Source organism: Camelus dromedarius, chromosome 10 (assembly GCF_036321535.1).
Source record: "Camelus dromedarius isolate mCamDro1 chromosome 10, mCamDro1.pat, whole genome shotgun sequence".
NCBI lineage: Eukaryota > Metazoa > Chordata > Mammalia > Artiodactyla > Camelidae > Camelus > Camelus dromedarius.
The window spans coordinates 68,232,808-68,253,556 of NC_087445.1; the positions used below are offsets into that span (position 1 = coordinate 68,232,808).

The 20,749-nt window shown below is 37.0% G+C and overlaps 1 protein-coding gene across 3 annotated transcripts in view; it reads right to left on the reverse strand.

Moving 5' to 3' along the window:
- STRBP (spermatid perinuclear RNA binding protein) overlaps positions 1-20,749 on the reverse strand; it is a 112,384-nt gene that overhangs the window by 41,268 nt on the left and 50,367 nt on the right. For all 3 annotated transcript variants that reach the window (XR_010382805.1, XM_064490502.1, XM_064490501.1), the window contains exons 2-4: positions 9,197-9,365; positions 5,251-5,471; positions 644-809 (exon numbers count right to left, since the gene is read on the reverse strand). Coding sequence is in view for 2 of the 3 variants with exons in the window: in XM_064490502.1 (XP_064346572.1) it covers positions 644-809; positions 5,251-5,471; positions 9,197-9,199 (390 nt within the window). In the remaining variant the exon portion in view is untranslated. The remainder of the gene's footprint in view (positions 1-643; positions 810-5,250; positions 5,472-9,196; positions 9,366-20,749) is intronic.

Sequence of the window (20,749 nt, forward strand, 5' to 3'; positions counted from 1 at the left end):
ATGGCTTCCCAATCAGTGATGCAACTTGCCCTTGGAGCAGGCTGACAGAGCAGGTCCCAGGGTGACCACAGCCCCCGATCAATCAGTTGGCTTCAGCCCTGAGAAGCCTTCGGCCTTCAGCAGCACCCTCCAGGAAGCATGCCAACATTAAATTTTCTAAATGCATCCCAATGTGAAAAAGGTTTGGAAACAAGGAATTAATAGTGACTTTCCATTAACAGAATGAGTGAAGTTAAATTAACTGAGTCTTCAATTTTAAAAATTATCATCTATCAAAGTCTCCAGTTGTCTAGGCTCTTTTTGAGCTTTTGATTCTTTTCTGCATTATACTAACCCTTCCAAGAGTTTTATAACGCTGAAAAGTCTAGTCTGGAAAATATGAAAACTCTCGGTAAGATACATCTAAAGAATTTAAGAGTGTACCTTAAGAGCCATCTTAATTTAGTAAGTATATCCTAAGTACTAATCACCAGAAGTTTGCCTTCATTGTGATACTTGAGTCACTGACCCAGAGTAGCAGTATTCCCTTTGTCTGTACCTACCCTTTATTATTACCAATTTCTTATTATTAAGTTTATCAAGGTCACTACCTATTTTCACCTTTTTACAAATTCTCCTAGAGGTACAATTAAACTGTACTCACCTGAATCTGAATAGGAAGATTATCTTTGACTGTATTTAAGAGGGTCTCTGTGGGTTTGTCTTTGCACATTAAAACCAGCTCCAAGTCCATATCATCTTTAATCAGCAAGCCTTTTGCAACCAGGCCAATCCTCATAACACCACACAACGTCCGACCACCTTGATCCCTAAAAATAAAAGTCTGAATGATTACTTTCACAACCTACTTCCCCAACTATAACTTAATCATCACCTGGCTTTCTGACTATCCATATGAACTGTTAAGGGGGAACATAAATCCAGATAACCAAAATTCCACAAAAGTAAGTCTCAGATTTAAGGCTCATAAACTATCTTCCTCAAAGAATCAACAGGGAGAATATTTCAGCCTATAGATTTCAATTCTTTATGACATCTAATATTGCTCAGGAAAATCCAAAAATACTATATCCTCTTAAACATTTTTTCATTTTTTTTAAATCCTCCTTTTATCTTTTAATTTAGTAATTAAAGAATTGTGAGAAACATGAACACTGCAGTGTGCTGAGAAAGAGCATCAGGCAGGGAACTAAAAGACCTGGACTCTACTCCTCGTGGTGCCTGCTGGCTCAATATCTGTAACTGTAAATCGGCTGCATGAGCCTTAGCTCATTCCTTTGAGCTGTAGCATTCTAGGAATCCATAAAAGTTTATGGGAAAAGCAGAACAATGTGATAAAAGTGAAGAGCTGAGGAACCCAAAGATGGTCTGCCAACACACACATTCCAGATCCAGTGGTAGCTACAAGAACCAACATTCAAAGAACAAGTCATGAACGGTGCATAAGAATACTGTTAACATCTATCCTTGATTTTAATACTGTAAGTTTCTTATTGGCTTCATTTCCCTTAATCACAAGTGAAAATGTAACTAAACTTGGCAATCATTCAATAAGTAAGCAACCCGTTTGAGTATGGAAAACATACTAGAGGGGATCCAATCTCTCCTGCTCCCAAGGCTCATACTGCAGTTAAGTACAAAAGCTGCTTAAAACCTGCTTAAAAGGGAAGAGAAAGTAACATCTAAGAAACTGCATGCCACAAATTCTCATTTAAACCTTACAAAGAGCCTGAATTTGAAAGACAAAGAATGTGAATCTCAGAAAAGGTGATTAATTGTTCAAGTTCACAGAGAGAGTAAAATGGCAAAGCCTGGATTCAAACTCAAGTTGGTTTGACCACAACACTCAAGCTCTTTATATTATTAGGGCTGCTTCCCAATTTCAGAGAAGACAGAGGTAAAAATAGAAAGGTCAAGCAAGGCAACCTGTAAGTTTGACTTCAGCAGAGTCTTGATTTGGCTAGATAGAAAAATGGTCATTCTAGCTGGAGGCAAAGAATCAGCAGAGTCGGGCCCAAGTCAGCAGAGTGGAGAATGAACTAGAGAAAGGAGAAGGGAGAGAAACAAACTGTGGCAGTGGAAACAAGACAGTTATAAATAATCCAGCCGTGGGTTCAGTGCCTGACACACCTTAAGAGATTAGGTCAATGAAAAAATATAAGGCTGGTACAAGTACAGAAAGAAATACAAAGCATTTTAAAGAAAGTGAACCAAGTACAGGGAATTATTTGCTATTAAGAACAAAGTCAGTCATCTTTGATTTTTTTCTTCTTCTGTATCCCTGTCCATACATCTTCTCATTCTCCCAAATCTAATAACAGTTTATAAATTCCCTCTTCATAATCACTCTCAAAGCCTTGCCTTCAAACTAGTTTCTTTTCTCTTACTACCTCTCACCTAGACGACCTCAGTAACCTCCTCTCCACTGGCCTAACTGACTAACCAGTAGCATCTCATCTCTGTTTACAGGATGCCGCAGCCAAGTCTTCCAAAACCATTGAGTGAATGGAACTCCGCTTATTATTTTCCTCATGTCCCACTGAACACTCAGACATTGAGCATATTGGGAGGCAATTTAGGAGACAGCATGACTTCCTGCTGTGAATCCTGGCTCTGCCACTTACTGTTTGACAGTGGACAAATCACAAATTACTTGACTTTTTTGAGCCTACTTTCTCATTTGTAAAAATGGAGTAACACCTTCCTCAGAGTAATGCCTACAGTATCATTTAATTAATTTAAGTAATGAACTTAGTCCAGGGCTTGGCATATATTAATAGCTCAATAAACAATAGCTTAAACAGTCCCTATACTTCCTCACACCTGGATTTTTGCTGGGATTTATTTTTTCTTTCGCTTTCACAGCCTGCCAAAACCCTACTCATCCTCTGAGCCTAATGCAAATGCTACCTCCTTCATGAAGTTTTTTCCTGATGCCCAGAACCAGCATATAGTCTCCCTGCTCTGTACTTTCAGTTTTGTCATGGATAATCAAACTGAAGATGATTAAAAAAAAAAAAAACTGGATCAGAAATCCGACAAACTTGAAAATGAACCCTGGCTCCACCACACACACACACTCATTCATTGACCTTAACCCAGTTAAAGTTTGTTAATGATTGAGCCACACTTTTTTCATAAGAAAATCTGAAGCACAGGAAATCTCACAAGTAAAATGGGGGTGGGGAAGAGGGATGATAACTGAGATTAGTCAATTTGTTGTAAAATAATGTGAAAAATAATCTGGTACAGTAACTGGCACTCAATAAATGGTAGCTATTATTAACCAGACATTATTAGCTTGCTTATTGAATTCTATATTATAATTATGATATATTTGTGTAGAGAGAGCGTGACTGAACAGAGAACAAAGTCCTAATTCAGTTCTGAATTTGAATATGAGGTATTATAAAGTAAGCCACCTAGATATAGGGAATTAATTAAAATTAAGCTAATACTACTAATAATACAAATAGTGGGAACTTGTTCAATTTACTTGATTTCTGAGTCAGCCTGTAAAGAGGTGAAGTAAGAGTGCACAGGTGAAAGCTACCTAACAGTGCCTGGCAATAGAAGGCACTTAATCCACATAAGCTCGCCCTCCCCGTCTCTGTGCCCTCTGCAGTGCTTGGCAGACACGGGGAGCACAACACGTGTCCACGACCACAACACAGCTCTGTTCCTGGAAGCGGTGCTTGCCTCTGTTTTATACGAAAGAAGGACACAATCGTTCTGCACTCCTTGAGTTCCACCACATGGGAAGAATCAAGTGCTCATCCTGGGACTTTACAGAGAAAATAAAGAGCATGCACACACAGCTCTACATTTAAAAACCCAAACAAAGTGTAGAGTACATTAGCTTTTAAAAACCTTGAAAACACAGTGACTTGCTCCAGTTAAGCAAATGTCTACTGGAGCGCTTTTCAAAAGTCTGTGTGGCCTTGAAAGCAAACAGCAGAAGATGTATTTATAACTTCACTGAAAATTAAAACTCCACTTAGAAATAGTAAAAATAGCAAATTTTATATGTATCTTACCACAATGAAAAAAGTTTTTAAAAGGGTATAAGCACATCTCAACATGCCACTTAAATATGGAATGTATGACTATTCATCTTGTACAGGGACTGGAAGACACAGAGCTACATTACTGGATGATATTGCTAATTACCATGAACCCCCAAATTTGACAGTATCTTTTTTAAATTCATCATATTCAAGAAAAAGTGAGTTACTGCCAAGAAACTTCAAGTTGACAAATTTACGACTAGATACAGTGTATATATTACCTATAACAGCTAACAAAGTCAAGGAAATACATTATCCAGATAAAAACTGATACTATCTTTTATCTGAAGATGGAAAGGTTACATTATCTTTCAGTTAAATCAATTTATCAATACTTTCTCACTATTCCTTATCTACTTATCACACTGATTTAGAATTAAATGCTGGAGAAAAAATTCTGCAACGTCTACCCTCAATTTACCAGTTGTAGCCATAGTAATACTCTTAATCCTATTAACACAATACAGTCAAATGAGCTTCATCTTTTAAAGTATATGATACACTTATTCCAATCATAGTGACTATGCTCAAAACAGTAACTCTAAGTTTAACATGGCATAAAAAGTTTCCTAGTTATCATACAGCTTCATCTCACTAATGCCTTACTATTGTTACAGCACTGAGAATACTCTGCTATAACTGTTGAAGAGTCTGGCTCCCATTAGGCCTTCATTCTACAAATAAATATCCAATGAGCATTTACTTTGCAAGATACTGTGCTGGATCCTGGGAATTAACATGGCAGATACAGTCAAAAATACCTTTAGAGAACAGTTTCCTGCACTCTTTCTCCTACACCAGGATTTTTAAATACCAGACAAAAATGGCATTTTATGATTTCTTCCGAGACCAAAACCACTACTACTTATTTCCAAATTTAGGAGGCTGAATCAACACATGAAAAAGATGACTTCCAAAAGAAAGATTTTTAGAAGGGTTTGGTGCACCCTCAAAAGACATCCTGAACAGGTCTTCCTTCTTTTTCTGGTCTAATCATTACTCTTTTCTTGCTTTCCTTTCAAATTTAACTCAGAAAAATTCCATAAACTTTACTTCCTTGTTTACAGTCATACAAATGAGAAAACCCAAAGAACACCATATAGCAAATGTAACCCAGTGGGACAGGATCCTGGGCTTTTCTGGGCACTACAGGAAAGTGCCACAAAGGTCAGGCCACACTCACTTGGAATAGGAATCTGCGGCCTCTTCCTTCTTCACTTCTGTCTCACCCTCTGTTTTTGTGCCTTTATTTGTTTCATCCAGCCAATCTGAGACATGTTTAAGAGCACATTCAACAGTAGACACCATATTTTGAACAGCTTCAAGTTCCTCCGGAGATGGATAGATTGTTGAATGTTTCACCATAACATGGCGATCATCATTGGCAAAAGATCTAATAGATCTCTGTCATAATGCAAAAGAAAACAATTACTTCAATAAAAGAAATGTTACTTGAAAAGGATTAAGTAACAGCATTAATTGTCAAACTGCTGTGAAACAGTTAACACTGAGACAATTAAAAAAATTGCTTAGGAAAGGAAGTAAAACCCAATCCTACAGAATTCCACACCAGAAAGTTAGAGATCTTTCATTCATGCTTTGAGAAAGTTCACCCAAGTTACACTCAGTATTACCTTTATGTGTCTATGTCACCTTTCAGCTTAATCTGTGTGTTTTCAATACCACTTCAAAAACTGTCATCCATATCACACATCATCTGTGAGAACAGGTACTTCCTAGATTTGACAGAGTATCTAGAAATGCATAAGGGTGACTCATGATACCCAGTCACTCCTTTCCAAACTGCTGGAGACTTTTGTACCTTGAAAAACTGAGATTTTGTAACATAGTAATAACACAAAATACAAAGTTATGTGTGAACACAATAGCAAAATTAAGGATCACATTAGAGTATCGTTTACTACTTGGCATTCAAACCTTAGGTATGCGGCTTTAATTCCAGACTGGGGAAAATACATACTGTAATAAAAGAATTAGTTTCCCAAACTAATTTACAAATGTATTCACATTCTCAATCAAAATCCCCTTAAGACAGACTCACTTAAAACTCACTGAATAAAAATAATTTTAAAGCTCATGGTGGGGATTGGGGAATCAACAGGAGTATCAAGAACTATTCTACAAAGATGGATGGGTGGTACCATTATGCTAAAACAAAATATCAAAAATTTAAAAAGCAATAATTAAAATGACATGCTATCCCAGAAATCAGTGGAGCAGATTAAAGCCTAGAAATAGAATGAATTTCATGAAAATTTAATATAGTAGATCTTTCACACTCATGAGTCACACATCTAAAAACCTTTTGAGTATTTCCAAGTTTACAAATACCATGAAGACATGTGTACCAGCACACAACAAAATGAACAGTAATAACTTGGTGAGTTTCCATAAAGCCAGAAGTATTTCATGTAAAGGGTGGCTACATGTCACATGTTACATAAAATTATGTGCTAATAGGTGGTAAATATTTTGTTTTAAAGTCTTCACTGCAAAATAAAATATCCCCAATTCTTCATCAGTCTTGTCTGTTTTTTATTTGAATATGGTTTAAAAACCAGATTAATTTGAACACTTGTAAATTAATAGTATAGTATCATTGTCCCTTACAAAATGAAGCAAGCTATAGGTAAAAAGGTAAGTAATCCTTTGAAACCTCAATTGTTATATAATAAAAAGGACTAAAATCAATCACAAAGCTTTCTTTCCTAGATAAAAGCCATTTCTGTCTAGATTTCTTTCTTGCTCAAAGTCCATGACCAATTTTCCAACTGGAGGTTTTTTTTGTTTGTTTGTTTTGTTTTTTTGTTTTTTTTTTTTGCGGAATCTTCTGCTACAAAGAGACAAACTTCTTAATAACTTCATGAGATTTGCCATATATCCCAAAATAAGTAACAAGAAAACAAAAGTTGCATGTAACAAACTGGAGATGCTAGGTTCTTCTAGGGATTAACTTAGTTAACTTGCTCTTTAAAGAAGAAATTTTACTAATATTTTAGTTCTGGGTGATGGGGAAAACATGTTAACTTTGAATTTCTCTGCCATTTAGTTTTATGGTGAGTTACTAAGTTACTCAGTCAGCTAAATTACGCAGTCCTGCTCACTGTCCTCACCTTAGGAAAATTACATGCTGCTACTAACACAAACTTTTGGTGTTTCTCTCACAAATAACACAAGACTGCCAGTGTTAACTCCAAGAGTCTACTGGATGTGATAGGACAAGCATCATGAAACAATGGTGAAAGGAAGAATTGAATAAATGGTATTACGAAGAAAGGAAGGAAGGGAGGGAGGGAGGGAGGGAAGAAAGAAAGAAGAAAAGAAAGAAAGAAAAGAAAGAAAAGAAAGAAAAGAAAGAAAAGAAAGAAAGAAAGAAAGAAAGAAAGAAAGAAAGAAGAAAGAAAGAGAAAGAAAGAAAGAAAGAGAAAGAAAGAAAGAAAGAAAGAAAGAGAAAGAAAGAAAGAAGAAAGAAAGAAAGAAAGAAAGAAAGAAAGAAAGAAAGAAAGAAAGAAAGAAAGAAAGAAAGAAAGGAAGGAAGGAAGGAAGGAAGGAAGGAAGGAAGGAAGGAAGGAAGGAAGGAAGGAAGGAAGAAAGAAAGAAAGAAAGAAAGAAAGAAAGAAAGAAAGAAAGAAAGAAAGAAAGAAAGAAAGAAAGAGAGAGAGAAAAAGAGAGAAAGAGAGAAAAAGAGAAAAAGAGAGAGAGAAAAAGAAAGACAGAGAAAGAGAGAAAAAGAAAGAAAGAGAGAGACAAAGAAAGAAAGAAAGCAAGCAAGCGAAAAAAAGGAAAGCAATCTTATTTACCCAAATAAGCTCCAAAATGATTTTAAGTATTAAAAAATTAAACTGGAAGAACTATGCAAAAACAAAAACTTCTCATTCAAATCTGAGATCTAATGCAAAGGAATAGGAGAAACTGGAAAACACCTAACAACCCATTAAATTACATAAAAACACAAAATTTCTACACCAGAAAATCTAAGCTACATTTAAAATGAATAAACTAGGAAAGAAATTTTCATGAACTATGACAAATAATACATACAAAGCATTTCTTCAAGTTGTAAGAATATCATGACTCTAACAGATAAATAAGCTGAAAAGGCAAATAATGAACATGGGAAGAAACACAAGTCACAGTGTCATTTTTCACATCTCACCAAGAAACTAAATGAAAGAATATCCCACATTAACATTTTCTCCACCATTCAGAACTACAATATTAGCAGACTTTCTTCTCTAAAGAGCAAGTCAACTAAGTTATAATCCCTAGAACAAATTTTGAAAAAACCAAGTAACACTGAAAGAAATACCATCAGACTCGCTAAATAATGTATTTCAAACATACTGATGATTAATATTTTTGGGCTTTTTTTTCCCTCCCACTTTTAACATCTTTTTTAAGCCTTTCTCACTTATACTTGGGGAAAGAATTCACACATCCTCCAGAACCAAAAAAAAAAGGGGGGGGGGGATTCAGCACATTTTACCAATTAAACAACTAGACACCAGAGGTTATGACCTCATCTAACATGTCAAATTCAGTGTAAGAATGAACTTTCCACAAAAAGCAAGGTTTCCATGACATTTAGTTCAATGCCCCTACTACACTCAACACTTGACCCTATTATTTTAAAAGCATGTGGAAAAAAGTGGCTTTTGAGTTAAACAGTCACACATTTTATAAACTCCAAAATCTTCATATTATTAATTACAGGACTTAGGATTTTTAATTTCCATGGGGAAAAAACTCAACTTCAGAATGAAGGCTGGAGAAAAATTACATAATTTCAGTTCAAGGTCACCTTAGCCATTTGTATCAGTTTGCTAAAGCCAGTTTTATTAAAAAATATTATTTATGAGTGTTCTCTCCTTTGTATTTAATAATATATGACCTGCAGGCTCATGGGGCTCCAGCTTGTGGTTTAAAGGGCTTATAATAAATCTGAACTCATTTGCTTTGCTTAAATACTAGAGTGCCATCTATATCTGATGCACTAGAGCCAAAAATTAACACCATCATTTTTCACTTGCCCTCACTGTTAACAATTCCAATTTTAAAACTATTGGGATCTTTGGTGACTAAATCAAGAAACATAAACAATAGCCTACCATGGTTTTCTATAGTGTTTTAGCTTCTTTTTCCGATCCTTTCCCCTCTTTCTTGTCGTCTTCACTAGACACTGTTTTGTGTGACAGTACCTCCTCATAAGCCTGAGTCCCCTGACAGCTCAGAGTCAATATGGCAAAGATGTTTGAAGACTTGTTCTCTAGAATATACCTGCAAGAGAAAAAGAAATACAACTTTTCAAATATGTTTATTTACAATTAGTTTCATATCAGAGTTGGAGCCCATAAACATGTTATTGACTAAAAAGAAATGATCTTTATAGAAGAAAGCTACTTCATTTTAAACAAAAAGCTAACACATCCTTTGAAGGCCTGGACCCAAAAGCCTAAGTGATATGACGAGAAAAATAATCCTCCCAGTAGTCACAATGTGGCAGCTGGCTAACTTGCATTTAACGAGATAAATACATTAACAGACACAGATTCAGCAAAGCATAACCTGGAAAAGTAATACTACTACTAATGGCAACAATGTTGTAATTAACCATGAGATTTTCAATAGAAATTGGCATTAGCCAGACCTATATGAAAGGTAGATCACCTGAAAACCTAACACCACTGACTGCAACCAGGAGGCTTTCTCAGTTGATACTGCCAGACTTACAGCACAATGCTGGAACAATGTTTCTTCTCTAAACACTTTAGGCTCTGTTCCCCTAACTCCTAAGAGACCCTACCCTCCCCCAACCTATATGCACTGTTATGCCAGACTCCTGAACATTCTCTAGATCCTGACTTCATTACCCATGGGAGATTCTCGCCAGAATCCCACTGTATATTTCTTATTTCTGTTCAGAGGCCTAATTGCCATTCTATTACCACTCTGCTCCACCTTTATGAGATTTTTCTTCCCACTTTTATGAGATTTTATTCCAGATAAGGTAAAAATAAGCTCTTATGAGCACTGATGAAGTCCTTATATAAGCCCAGCTGTAAAACAAACAAACCAAAAAACTATAGAGACAGAGACCATTAAAATAGAACATAATCTTTACATGGATTATCAGGAGTAATTTATACACCACAGAATACATAAACTCACAAAGAAACAGCTTTCTCTTCATCTCAGTCTTTTTTTTTAAACTTCCCTTAAATAAGGAAACACCCTTATACTTTTCTCTATAATAATTTCCTATCAGTTGTTCTCTTAAAGAAAGAAATCCTTTTGAATTCTGGCAACCAGTAAAGTCACAGGTGACATTTAACTCTCCCCAATACTGCAAAGGAAAACACAGACCCATGTTTATAGTCAAATGATACTGAGCTGTGACCTACATGCAACACTATTCATATCCTATAACCAACTTCTCTGACTCTGCTTTCAAAATCCACCTGAAATTAGCTAGTGAAGCTTAATTTTTTTTTAAATTATGTAATAACTAGTAAATGGAACTTAATTACACATGTCATGTCAAGGTAAGGAGGGAACACACACATGTTGCAGTTCATAGGATCCTTTTATACAACAAAGAGACAAACTAAAACATGATTCCATGGTAAGAAATGTCTCTTGTCACTAAAAGTATACCTTTTGTATAAAGATGGTACTATACAATTTAGAATCTTTGTCATTTCCTATTCCCAATCCTACTCCATTCTAGAAGATTCAACCATTCAGTACTTAGCTGAGAATCCAGCAGCCAAAGATTGCTACATGTTCAGCTGAGACCTGAAAACACAGTCCATTAACTTCACTCTGTAAAAAGGTAAAGCCAATAAATCAGCTGTATTAAGAAAGTGGATTAAAAACAGAAAAAGAGGGAACAATGCTAAGTAAAAGCTGATGTGGTAGAGAAATTGTGGATCACCTACAGCACTTTTCAGTCATTTAGCATAGAGAGTAAACAACCTACACATATATTAAGAAGCTCAGGGAACTTCGGGGTATGACAGCATAGTGCAGTAATTCAGAATCGTGTCTCAGAATCATATTGTCAGTGCTGTAAAAGGAACTTAGAAATCATCTGGCCCAAATCCACTCACCCCTCAGTTTAAAGTGAACTACCATCAAAGAAATTAAAGAAGCCACACAACTAATCAGGGACAAGGCCTGGTCCAGAACCTAAATCATAGCCCAGTGATTTTTCCCTACTTTATCAATCTGACTGAGAAAAAAAGTTAAATTATATTTGGTAGACTGTAAGCAGATAGAAACTGTAACACATGTTTAAAGAGTTTCTCTCTAAAAAATGGTTTACATAGTGGATAAAATTCTGGCCTTGAAATAAAAAACACTCAACTTTGCCATTTAATAAGCTTTGTGACATCTGAAAGTTATATGACTCAGAAAATCACTTAATTTCCTTGGGTCTCAGTTTATCTATAAAATAAGAAAATATTCCACTACTAATTAATAGCTAATGGTTATGGGACTCAAATTCTGTAGTAGGCACTGTTCTAAAAGCTTTTGATACATTAACTCATTTAATCCTCACAACAATCTTAAATACTATCTCCATTTAACACATAAGGAAGCTGGAGCATTAAAAAGTAATATAACCTAATTAAAATGCAAAGCAAAAGTAGACAGTAGAGCCAAGATTCAAACCTAGAATATCTTTCAATATTTTCCCTCTAAAGGCACTTACACTTATGTTAAGCTTTACTTACTAAACTAACTTATGGATAAACTTTAGTTATTTCAAAAAATATGTGACTACATGAATTACAAAGGCCATATAGGACAAAGACTTTGGAGTCAGGCCTAGAGTCAAGTACCAGCTTTGCCAACCATACTTCTCCTAGCCAGAGCTTTCTTACTGGTGTGATGGGGTGAGTATTATTTACTTCAAACTAAATGAGACAGGTTATTAAGAATACCTAAAAATATCTGCCATACAGTATACACTCAATATATGGCTTCAGGAGGAAAAAACCCTCAAATATCAAATAAAATTTTTTTGTTTAAACATCAGATATGCATACACTTCTCCAAAAAACAGAGCTTAGAAAAGTATTAGCTATGGTCTATTTATTAATTCAAGAGTAGCTTTATGCAGAGGGTACAGAGTGTACGTGTGGGCATGTGTGTGCCTATGAATCACTTTTTTTATTAAGTACTATTTTTTCAATTAATAGGCATTATTTTTTTTACAGCAGTCTTAGATTTGTAGAAAAACTGAGTGGGAAGTAGAGAGAATCCCATATACCCCTTCTCTCTAGCATACATACGCGCACGCGCGTGCACGCACGCACACACACACACACACACACACACAGTTTCCCCTATTATTAACATCTTGCATTAGAGTGGTACATTTCTCACAAGTAATGAACTAATGTTAATACAGTATTAACTATAGTCCACAGTAACATAAGGGTTCACTCTTTGTGTTATACATTCTCTGAGTCTTGTCAAATGTATAATGATGTGCATCCACCACGACAGAATCATCCAGAACAGTTTCACTGCCCTAAAAAATTCCAGGCTCCACCTATTCAACCCTCCCTCTTCCAAATGTCACATAGTTGAAATCATACAGTATGTAGTCCTTTCAGAATGCCTTTTTTCACTTAGCAATATGCACCTAAGATTCCTCTATATCACTTCTTTTTATCACTCAAAAGTATTCCACCGTCTGAATGTATCACAGTTTGTTTATCCATTCACCTGCTGAAGGACATCTTGGTTGCTTCTAAGTTTTGGCAATTACAAATAAAGCTGCTACAAACATTCGTGTGCAAGTTTTTGTCTAGACATAAGTTTTGAACCCTTTTGGGTAAGTACCAAGGAGTATGATCACAGGACCATGTGGTAAAACTGTTTAGTTTTGTAAGAAACTTCCAGACTATCTTTCATCCAAAGTGGCTGTACCATTTTGTATTCCCACCAGGAAAGAATAAGAGTTCCTGTTGCTCCATATCTTCATCAGCATTTGGTGTTGTCCAAGTTTTGGATTTCAGTCTTTCTAATAGATGTGTACTGGTTTCTCACTATCATTTTTAATCAAAGCTCCTTGATGATGTATGACATTGAGCATCTTTTCATATGCTTATTGGTAAGGTATCTGTTCAGATCTACTTGTTTTTGAATTGGGTTGTCTGTTTAAAGTCTTCTTTGCATATTTTGGGTACCAGTCCTTTATCAGATACGTGTTTTGCAAAGATGTTCTTCCCATCTGGTACTTGTCTTTTCACTCTCTTAACGGTGTCTTTCATAAAACATAAGTTTTTAGTTTTAATGAATTCCAACTTACCAACTTCTTCTTTCATGAATTATACTTTTGGTGGTGTTGTATGTCTTTTTTAACTGACCTCTAACGCTGAAAGGCTTTCAATGTCAGGCTACCCAGCCCATAAAGCTCGATTTTTTAGTATATAAATATTAGACCCTCTTCTTGGAAGCAAATCTCAGCACTGAAGAATGACTATGTTTTCTATATTCAAACTATTTAGGAATTTTTCTGAAATGCAACTAGAAGAAAATATTTAAAACTAAGGCAAAAAATTATTTAAATATACTTACCTTCTTGAAAAATTCCAAATACTATGACATAGAATCCGGGAAATTATTTACTCTCAAAATAATAACTGAACAGGAATCTACAAATTTTGTTAATACTAATAACATATGCAACCTCTCCAGAAGAAGCTATGTAAAAATCAAATATCCAGGCTCTATTTCTCCATTATGAAAGATCACATGTCCACTATATTAAAGATGGGCAAATAAAATTAGAAAAAGATACCTCACTGATATGCCAAAAGGATCATTTTAAAATAAGGAGATATACCAGTAAATACATACTTATTAACTGTCTATTGGTACTGTGCTTGGCATTTTGTATCCGGGGATACAAAAATGAACCAATTTAGATACATTAAGAGAAGAGCAAATACATATAAAGTCAATACTTCCCCCAAATCATTTCAAATAAATTACTTTCCCTACATGGTAGTAGCATTCAGGTCTATACAATACTAATGTGAAAAGATTACCGAATTTCAATATTTTCCTCTAGAAATTTCCTTTTATTTCCTATATAAAAAAGGCACATGGGGAAGGCTAAACTGAAAAACTCTACAAATTACATATACCTACTCCAAAAATCAGGCTATTCATCCCTGCCCCAAAACACCTACAATGATGGAAAAGCTCAATCCCACCACATCATTTGAAGTTTTGCAACACTGAGCTCAGGCCAAATGTCCCTTCTCAATTAACAGTTTAAAGAAGGGTAGTAGGACACGCTGTAGCCATAACATAAATGGCACTGTGCAAGTCGGCTAAGTCAACTAGAATCTTTCTGAACACTTACTATCAGTGAGTAGAATGGAAAGGATGTTACCAAGTAACCAATCCAAGGAGTTAACAGGAAAACACATCTCGTCATTGAAAGAACCAACACTAGCCCTTCCCCATCCCTGACAGAGCAATCACGTAACAGAACTTATCCGCCAGTAAGACGACTCATTTGGTGAAAGAACCAATAATCCAGTGCATCTCAACAAGCCTTTATTGAGCACCTATAATATGCCAGCCACTGTTCTAGGCCCTTAGGATGCATTAGTGAACAAAAGAGACAAAAATCTCTGCCCTTCTGTTTAAGTCCAGAGCAGGGAAAACAACCAAAAAACAGTAAATGTAAAATAAGTAAATTAAACAGTATGTGAGAACGTGTGAAGTGCTATGGGAAAGAAAGAGCAGGGGACGGTGGCACAAGGACATGCGGGTCCTGCAGGGGCGTGATTTTAAACATGGTCAGTCCTCATTGAGAAGGCCATACCTGAGCAAACCTTGGTGGGTGAGGGAGTGAGCCACGCAGAGCTCTAAGGAATGAGCATTCCTGACAGGAGATGGAGAATATGCTTGGTTAGGTGGAGAACCACCTGTGTCTAGATGGCTGGACTAGGATGGAGAGAAGGGCAGCAACGACTGAGGGTGGGAGTGAGGAACAGATCAGGGCAGAGGCTGGCAAACTTCTTTAAAGGACCAGATAAAAAATACTCTAGGCTTTCAAGCCAATTCAACTCTGCTTCTGAAGTGCAAATACAGCTACAGACAGAATGTGAAAAATGGGTGTGGCTATATGCCAATACAATTTTATTTACAGGCACTGAAATTTCAACTTCCTATAATGTTCATGTCACAAAATAGCGATTTAAAAAAAATTTTTTAACCATTTAAGATGTAAAAACCATTCTTAGCCCACAGGTTATACAAAACCAGGCAGTGGATCAAACATGGTCCATGGGCCACAGTTTGTCAACTCCTAGTACAGGGGGTCCCTCCAGTCACTTTAAGGACTATGGCTTTTACTCTGAGTGAGATGGGGAGCCCTGAGAGGGCTTTGTGCCCAGAAGTGACAATTTCTGACTCATGTTTTTAAAAAGCCACTGATTGCTATGTTGAAATACACAGTAGAGAGGGCAAGAGTAGAAGGAAGGAAACCATACTAAAGAAGCTTAGTGATCGGAGTATGGATATATTCTGAAGGGAAAGATGACAGGACTTTCTAGTAGAATGATGTGCAGTGGGAGCAAAGTGGAGGCATCATGACTGACTTAAGGTTTCTGGCCTGAGCAACTGAGTTAGGGAAGGTGCAGGAAGAGGAGGTTTTGGGATTGAGATCAGGAATTCAGTTTTGGACATGTTGCGTTTGAGATAATTATTAGATACCCAAGTAGGAAACTGAATATGAACCTATAGTTTAGAAAACATGTCTGAATTAGGATATAAATTTGGTACTTTTCAGCATATACCTAGTATGGAAAGCCACAAGATCACCAAGGGAGTAGGTGTACCAATGAATGGGAAAAAGGAGAAAAAAGGAGAGGCAAAACTACAGTCAGACAAGTGGCCTGAGAGAGAGGAGGAAAATGAAGACTGCTGTTCTGAAAGCCAAGTAAAGAAAACACAAATGAGGCAAGCTCTTTAAATTCAAAACAGGAAAAAGGATACAGGATAAGAATGGAAATTCTGAGTTTTAAGTCCGTGTTTTGCTATTAAGGATGCTTACAATTCAAAGATATGGAAGTCTTGTATATACTACTGTGTATAGTTTTGCCATGTTTTACTATTTACAGGAATTTATGTTCTCCTACACTCTTCTATCCCCACTTCAGGCCATCTTTGGGGAAAACTTTACCTTTGAGAACATCAAGCTCCTCTTCAAAACCTTCAATGTCTATTCATTAGCTAAGCAACTGGCATTCCACTCAGATATTGGGTGTCACCAAGGCCATCCCCATAATACAACACTAATGCAATTCTCTCCCTGTCATTTCTCTCACCACTGTAGTTCCAGCCAAAATAGGAATACTGACTCTTCTCCAGAATATCTTGCAAGGTGCTACGGCTAAGCTTTAAGTTAAACCTTTCCCTTACCTGGACTGCAACCTCTGTTCCCCTGTGATTTGCCATTGTTCTAGTCATCAAATGCCCACCTCAAATCCACCCTTCCAGGGAGCCTTACCTAATACTTGGGTTTAATATAATTTCTTCCTTCTTTGAGCCATCCAGTCCTTCTTCAATTTATTTTATGACATTTCTATTACTCAGTTTTACTTACTTTTATCATAAGCTCCTTAATGAAATTACTTACCTTTATCTCCACAGCACTTAGTAAAATGTTCTGTACTCAGGAAAGGCTCAATAAAAATCTGAATTCAACCGTAGACTTATTTTTCCTTAGAAAGTTCCTTAACTGCAGAATCCAAGAAGGCTCCACCGGAATGAAAGGTCATCATCTCTTCCCATATATTTCCAGGGCAGTCATCAACACAGTGACTTACAGGGAATTTCTGACTCATCCTCCACAAGCACAATTTCCACTATTTATTTGACTTATTTCACCCATCTTGGATTAATCCCCTAAACCCTCTCCCATTCCTTCACAGGACTGTAGCAGTTAGCTCACTGAGAGATGCTTACCTCTAACTCCTGGCATAATTCTTAGTAATTTCAATAACCACATAGATGACCCTTCTAAAATTCTGGACTCTCCTCTCCTTGTATTCCTTCCTCCAATGTCCTCATCTCCTTTCCTACCTTAGACGCCCACTCCCCACCAGAGCTCATACCATACTAATCCTACCCCCTTTCACAGCCCCTCACCCTTTGCATGCCCTCACTTTTATCCTTATCCAAGTAAAATTACACAATTCATCATTTACCATCACTTTCACCAGCAATTCCCTTTGTTTTCCTGGCAAAACCCCAATCCCAGATAATCTAACCCTCTTAATTATCCAACACCAGTAACCCTGTAATGTGGCTGGGGTTGAGGGGCGCTGCGGGGGGCGGGGCAGGGAGGAGAATCAAACAATTATGCTAACTGTTTTTTTCTCCCTAAACTCATGATCTAACATCAAAAGGCCAATAATCAATAGTTCTCAAACAGTGGTGGCACTGCAACCCTGGGGGATTTTAAAATGTAAGGTAAAGTTTTTTTGTTGTCACAATGACTAGGCGTGTAATCCTGGCATTTGGTACCCTGGGATGTTAAACATCCTGCAATGTCCAAGGAATCTCATTTGAGAAAAAAAATGTATATATTCATTCACTTCCTAATTTCCTGATGATTGTTTCATATCTTCTCTTATCTCTTCAAACATCTATACCTTCTTTCCATATCCTCACACCCACCTGGTCATCTTCTGCTTTCTATTACATGCAAAATATCAACCTTGCTGTTTCCCATATATTCTTCCTTCCTTCCTGTTATTATGAATAAACTGTCCCTATTCCCATCTAATGGAAATCTCTCCACTCAAACCCTCTAGATCCCATCCCCTTTGCCTATTCAAGGATATCACTTCAGTATTACCTCTCCCCTCTCTCTCCTGCGTAACTTTCCTTGACCTTTTGCCTCCCCACAGCCTGGTTCTCTGCCCCTCTTGGGGTATAATTTTGAGTTTATATGTTTTGGGTTTACATTTCCTCTCCTCTCTCTCTTAAATTCACCCCAGTCAGCCTCTCACCCTAATGCTCTATTGAAACAGCTCCTGTCAACGTCCCACAGGACTTCCACGGCGTTTAATGTTGTGAACAATTCTCAGTCCTCATCTTAGTTGACCTCTCAGCAATAGGTGACACAGCTGAATGCTCCCTACTTGAACATTTCACTTCCCTTGGCTCCCAGCCAGTACAACACTCTCAGTTCTCCTTCTCCTTCATAAATTACTTTGCCCTCTCCTTCCTGATCTCCACAGCCCAAATGCTGGAGTGCCTCAGGACTCAGCCCTCACACTGAATCTCTTCACTATCTTACACACACTCCCTTGGCAATATCATCCAGGATCAATGCTTTAAATACCACTTATACACTGAGGATTCCCAAGTGTGTATCGCCCTGAGTTTTGGAATCACATTCAAGTACATGATCAACATATCCATCTGGGTGTATAATAAACATCCTTGACTTCATGTGTCCCAAACCAACTCCTGACCTCCCCCCTCAAAAACAGAAAACAAAACCAATCTTTGCCACTTCCAATCTTCCCTCTCTGGAGAGAAGGCAACTACCCTGTCCTCCACTAACTTGGAGGAGTCATGCCAAAAACTTGGGGGAATCAGCCTTGATACCCTTCTTCCTCTCACACCCACAGCCAATCCACCACCAATCCTTCACCTTTACCTGTTCTCTTGCTTCCCCACCTAGAATTTATTCTCAGGAAAAGCATACAGAGTGTTCCCCTTAAAATGTAAATTAAGTCATGTCATTCCTCTGCTCAGAACCTTCCAATGGCTCCTGGTCTCACAATGGCCTATAAATCCCCAATAATCTGATTCCCATTAACTTCCTGGTCTCATCCCCCATCACTCCTCTCCTCACGCACTGTGTTCCATACCATGTTGGAACAATGCACACATTATCCCCCTTCAGAGCCTGTTTACACCCAACATCCACACAGCACCTTCTCTTACTTCTTCAAGTGCCAGCTCAAATGTCACTCAAATGTCACTCACTCAAATGTCATGAGCCCATCCCTGATTACCCTACATAAAATATCAACCTCTCCTCCAGCACACCTCTGACCCTGTTCCACTTCTCTCCATAGGATTTACCATCTTTATGCTATCTTTACTTTGTTTACTCTTTGTTCTGTACATGTAGAACAATACCTGGCACAAAGGAGAAACTCAAATGAATTTCTCAAAATATTTTCTCACATAGCATCACATTTAATGCTCATGACAGCCCTGAAAATTAGTGAACAATAGAATGGTATAAATCTCTTTCATAATCTTTTAAAATATGAAAGCACAAACATATACAAAGATGCTAAGTGATCACACGCTAGCAGAGCTATCTCTAGAACTTGGGCTGAGTCTCTAGTATCTGTACAGTTCATACCACTATGTCCAAGAGCAAGTCAAAGAGCAGGTGTGTATTTAATTCTGCACAGTGGTCTTCAAAACCTCAACCATGAGATCCAGTCCTTTAAATCAATCAAGCATGAAGTACCACCTATATGTGCCTTAGGAGCTGTTATTTCTCTCCTTCTCACTAAATGGCTGTGATAGAGGCCATCTGACTATCTTTAGAATTTACAGATCTTGCAACAATTCTGATCAAAAGAAAAAAGGGATAATGAATGTGCCAACAAACAGTATTCTCTGCCCTCTTGTGCCCACTGCAGCATACTTAACACTGAAGGGTAAACCACCACCTTGGTTAAAAAAAAAAAAAAAAAAAAAAAAAAAAGCTTCAAACATTGTTCCTGGTTCTCAAAAGACTTTTTGCTGTCATTCTACAGAACAGAGCTTCACCAAGAAAGCAAAACAGAATGGACAAGATTATTTCTCTTAATTAGTTAGGTATGCAAAACAACCTCAGTGTCTACAATCTAGTTATAAACAAGCAGTAATGTTAAAAATCACCAATTTTAAAACAAAAAGTCATCATTTTATTTTCACCTTGGCAAAATAAACAATAGGTTTTGAATGCTCCCCCCCCCCGCCCCGACAAAAGTGCATAAATTCACCAAGCATTCTGTCAATACAGAAAATTTTTTACATACAATGGTGCTAAAAATGAAGAAATACCTTCAGTAATATAATAATTTTATTTCCAGATTCCTGCCAACATTCATTCTCTCTTTCTGGCATCCTCTGCCACAGTTGGAAACTGTGTATCTAGGTCAGAAAAGACAAGCAGCTTTTCAGAACAGCTCAATATCTTTGGCACAAGTGTTGATATTATAATTCAACCCTTTCACAAACTCCTTTTAAGATACAACCTGTTGTAAATCACAAGATTAGTACTGTACAGACAGTAGAGTAGTCTGATATTTATGAAAAAATACTTAAATACTAGATTTACAAAACTGATGAAAAATATGAGACAGGCAACACAATGTAATCAATGTGAGAGCAATGGATTTAGGGTCAGAAGATTTGCCTTTTAATTCCAGCTCTGCTACACTGAGCTGGCCAATTCTGAGCAAATTTCAACCTCTCTGAGCCTCAACTCCTTCATTTATAAAATAAAAGAGCTAGACTACACCTAGATTACCTTTAAGGTACCATCTGTTTAAACATGATTTTATGATAAATCAGAAATCTACAAGTACATTTTATATGACACAGCT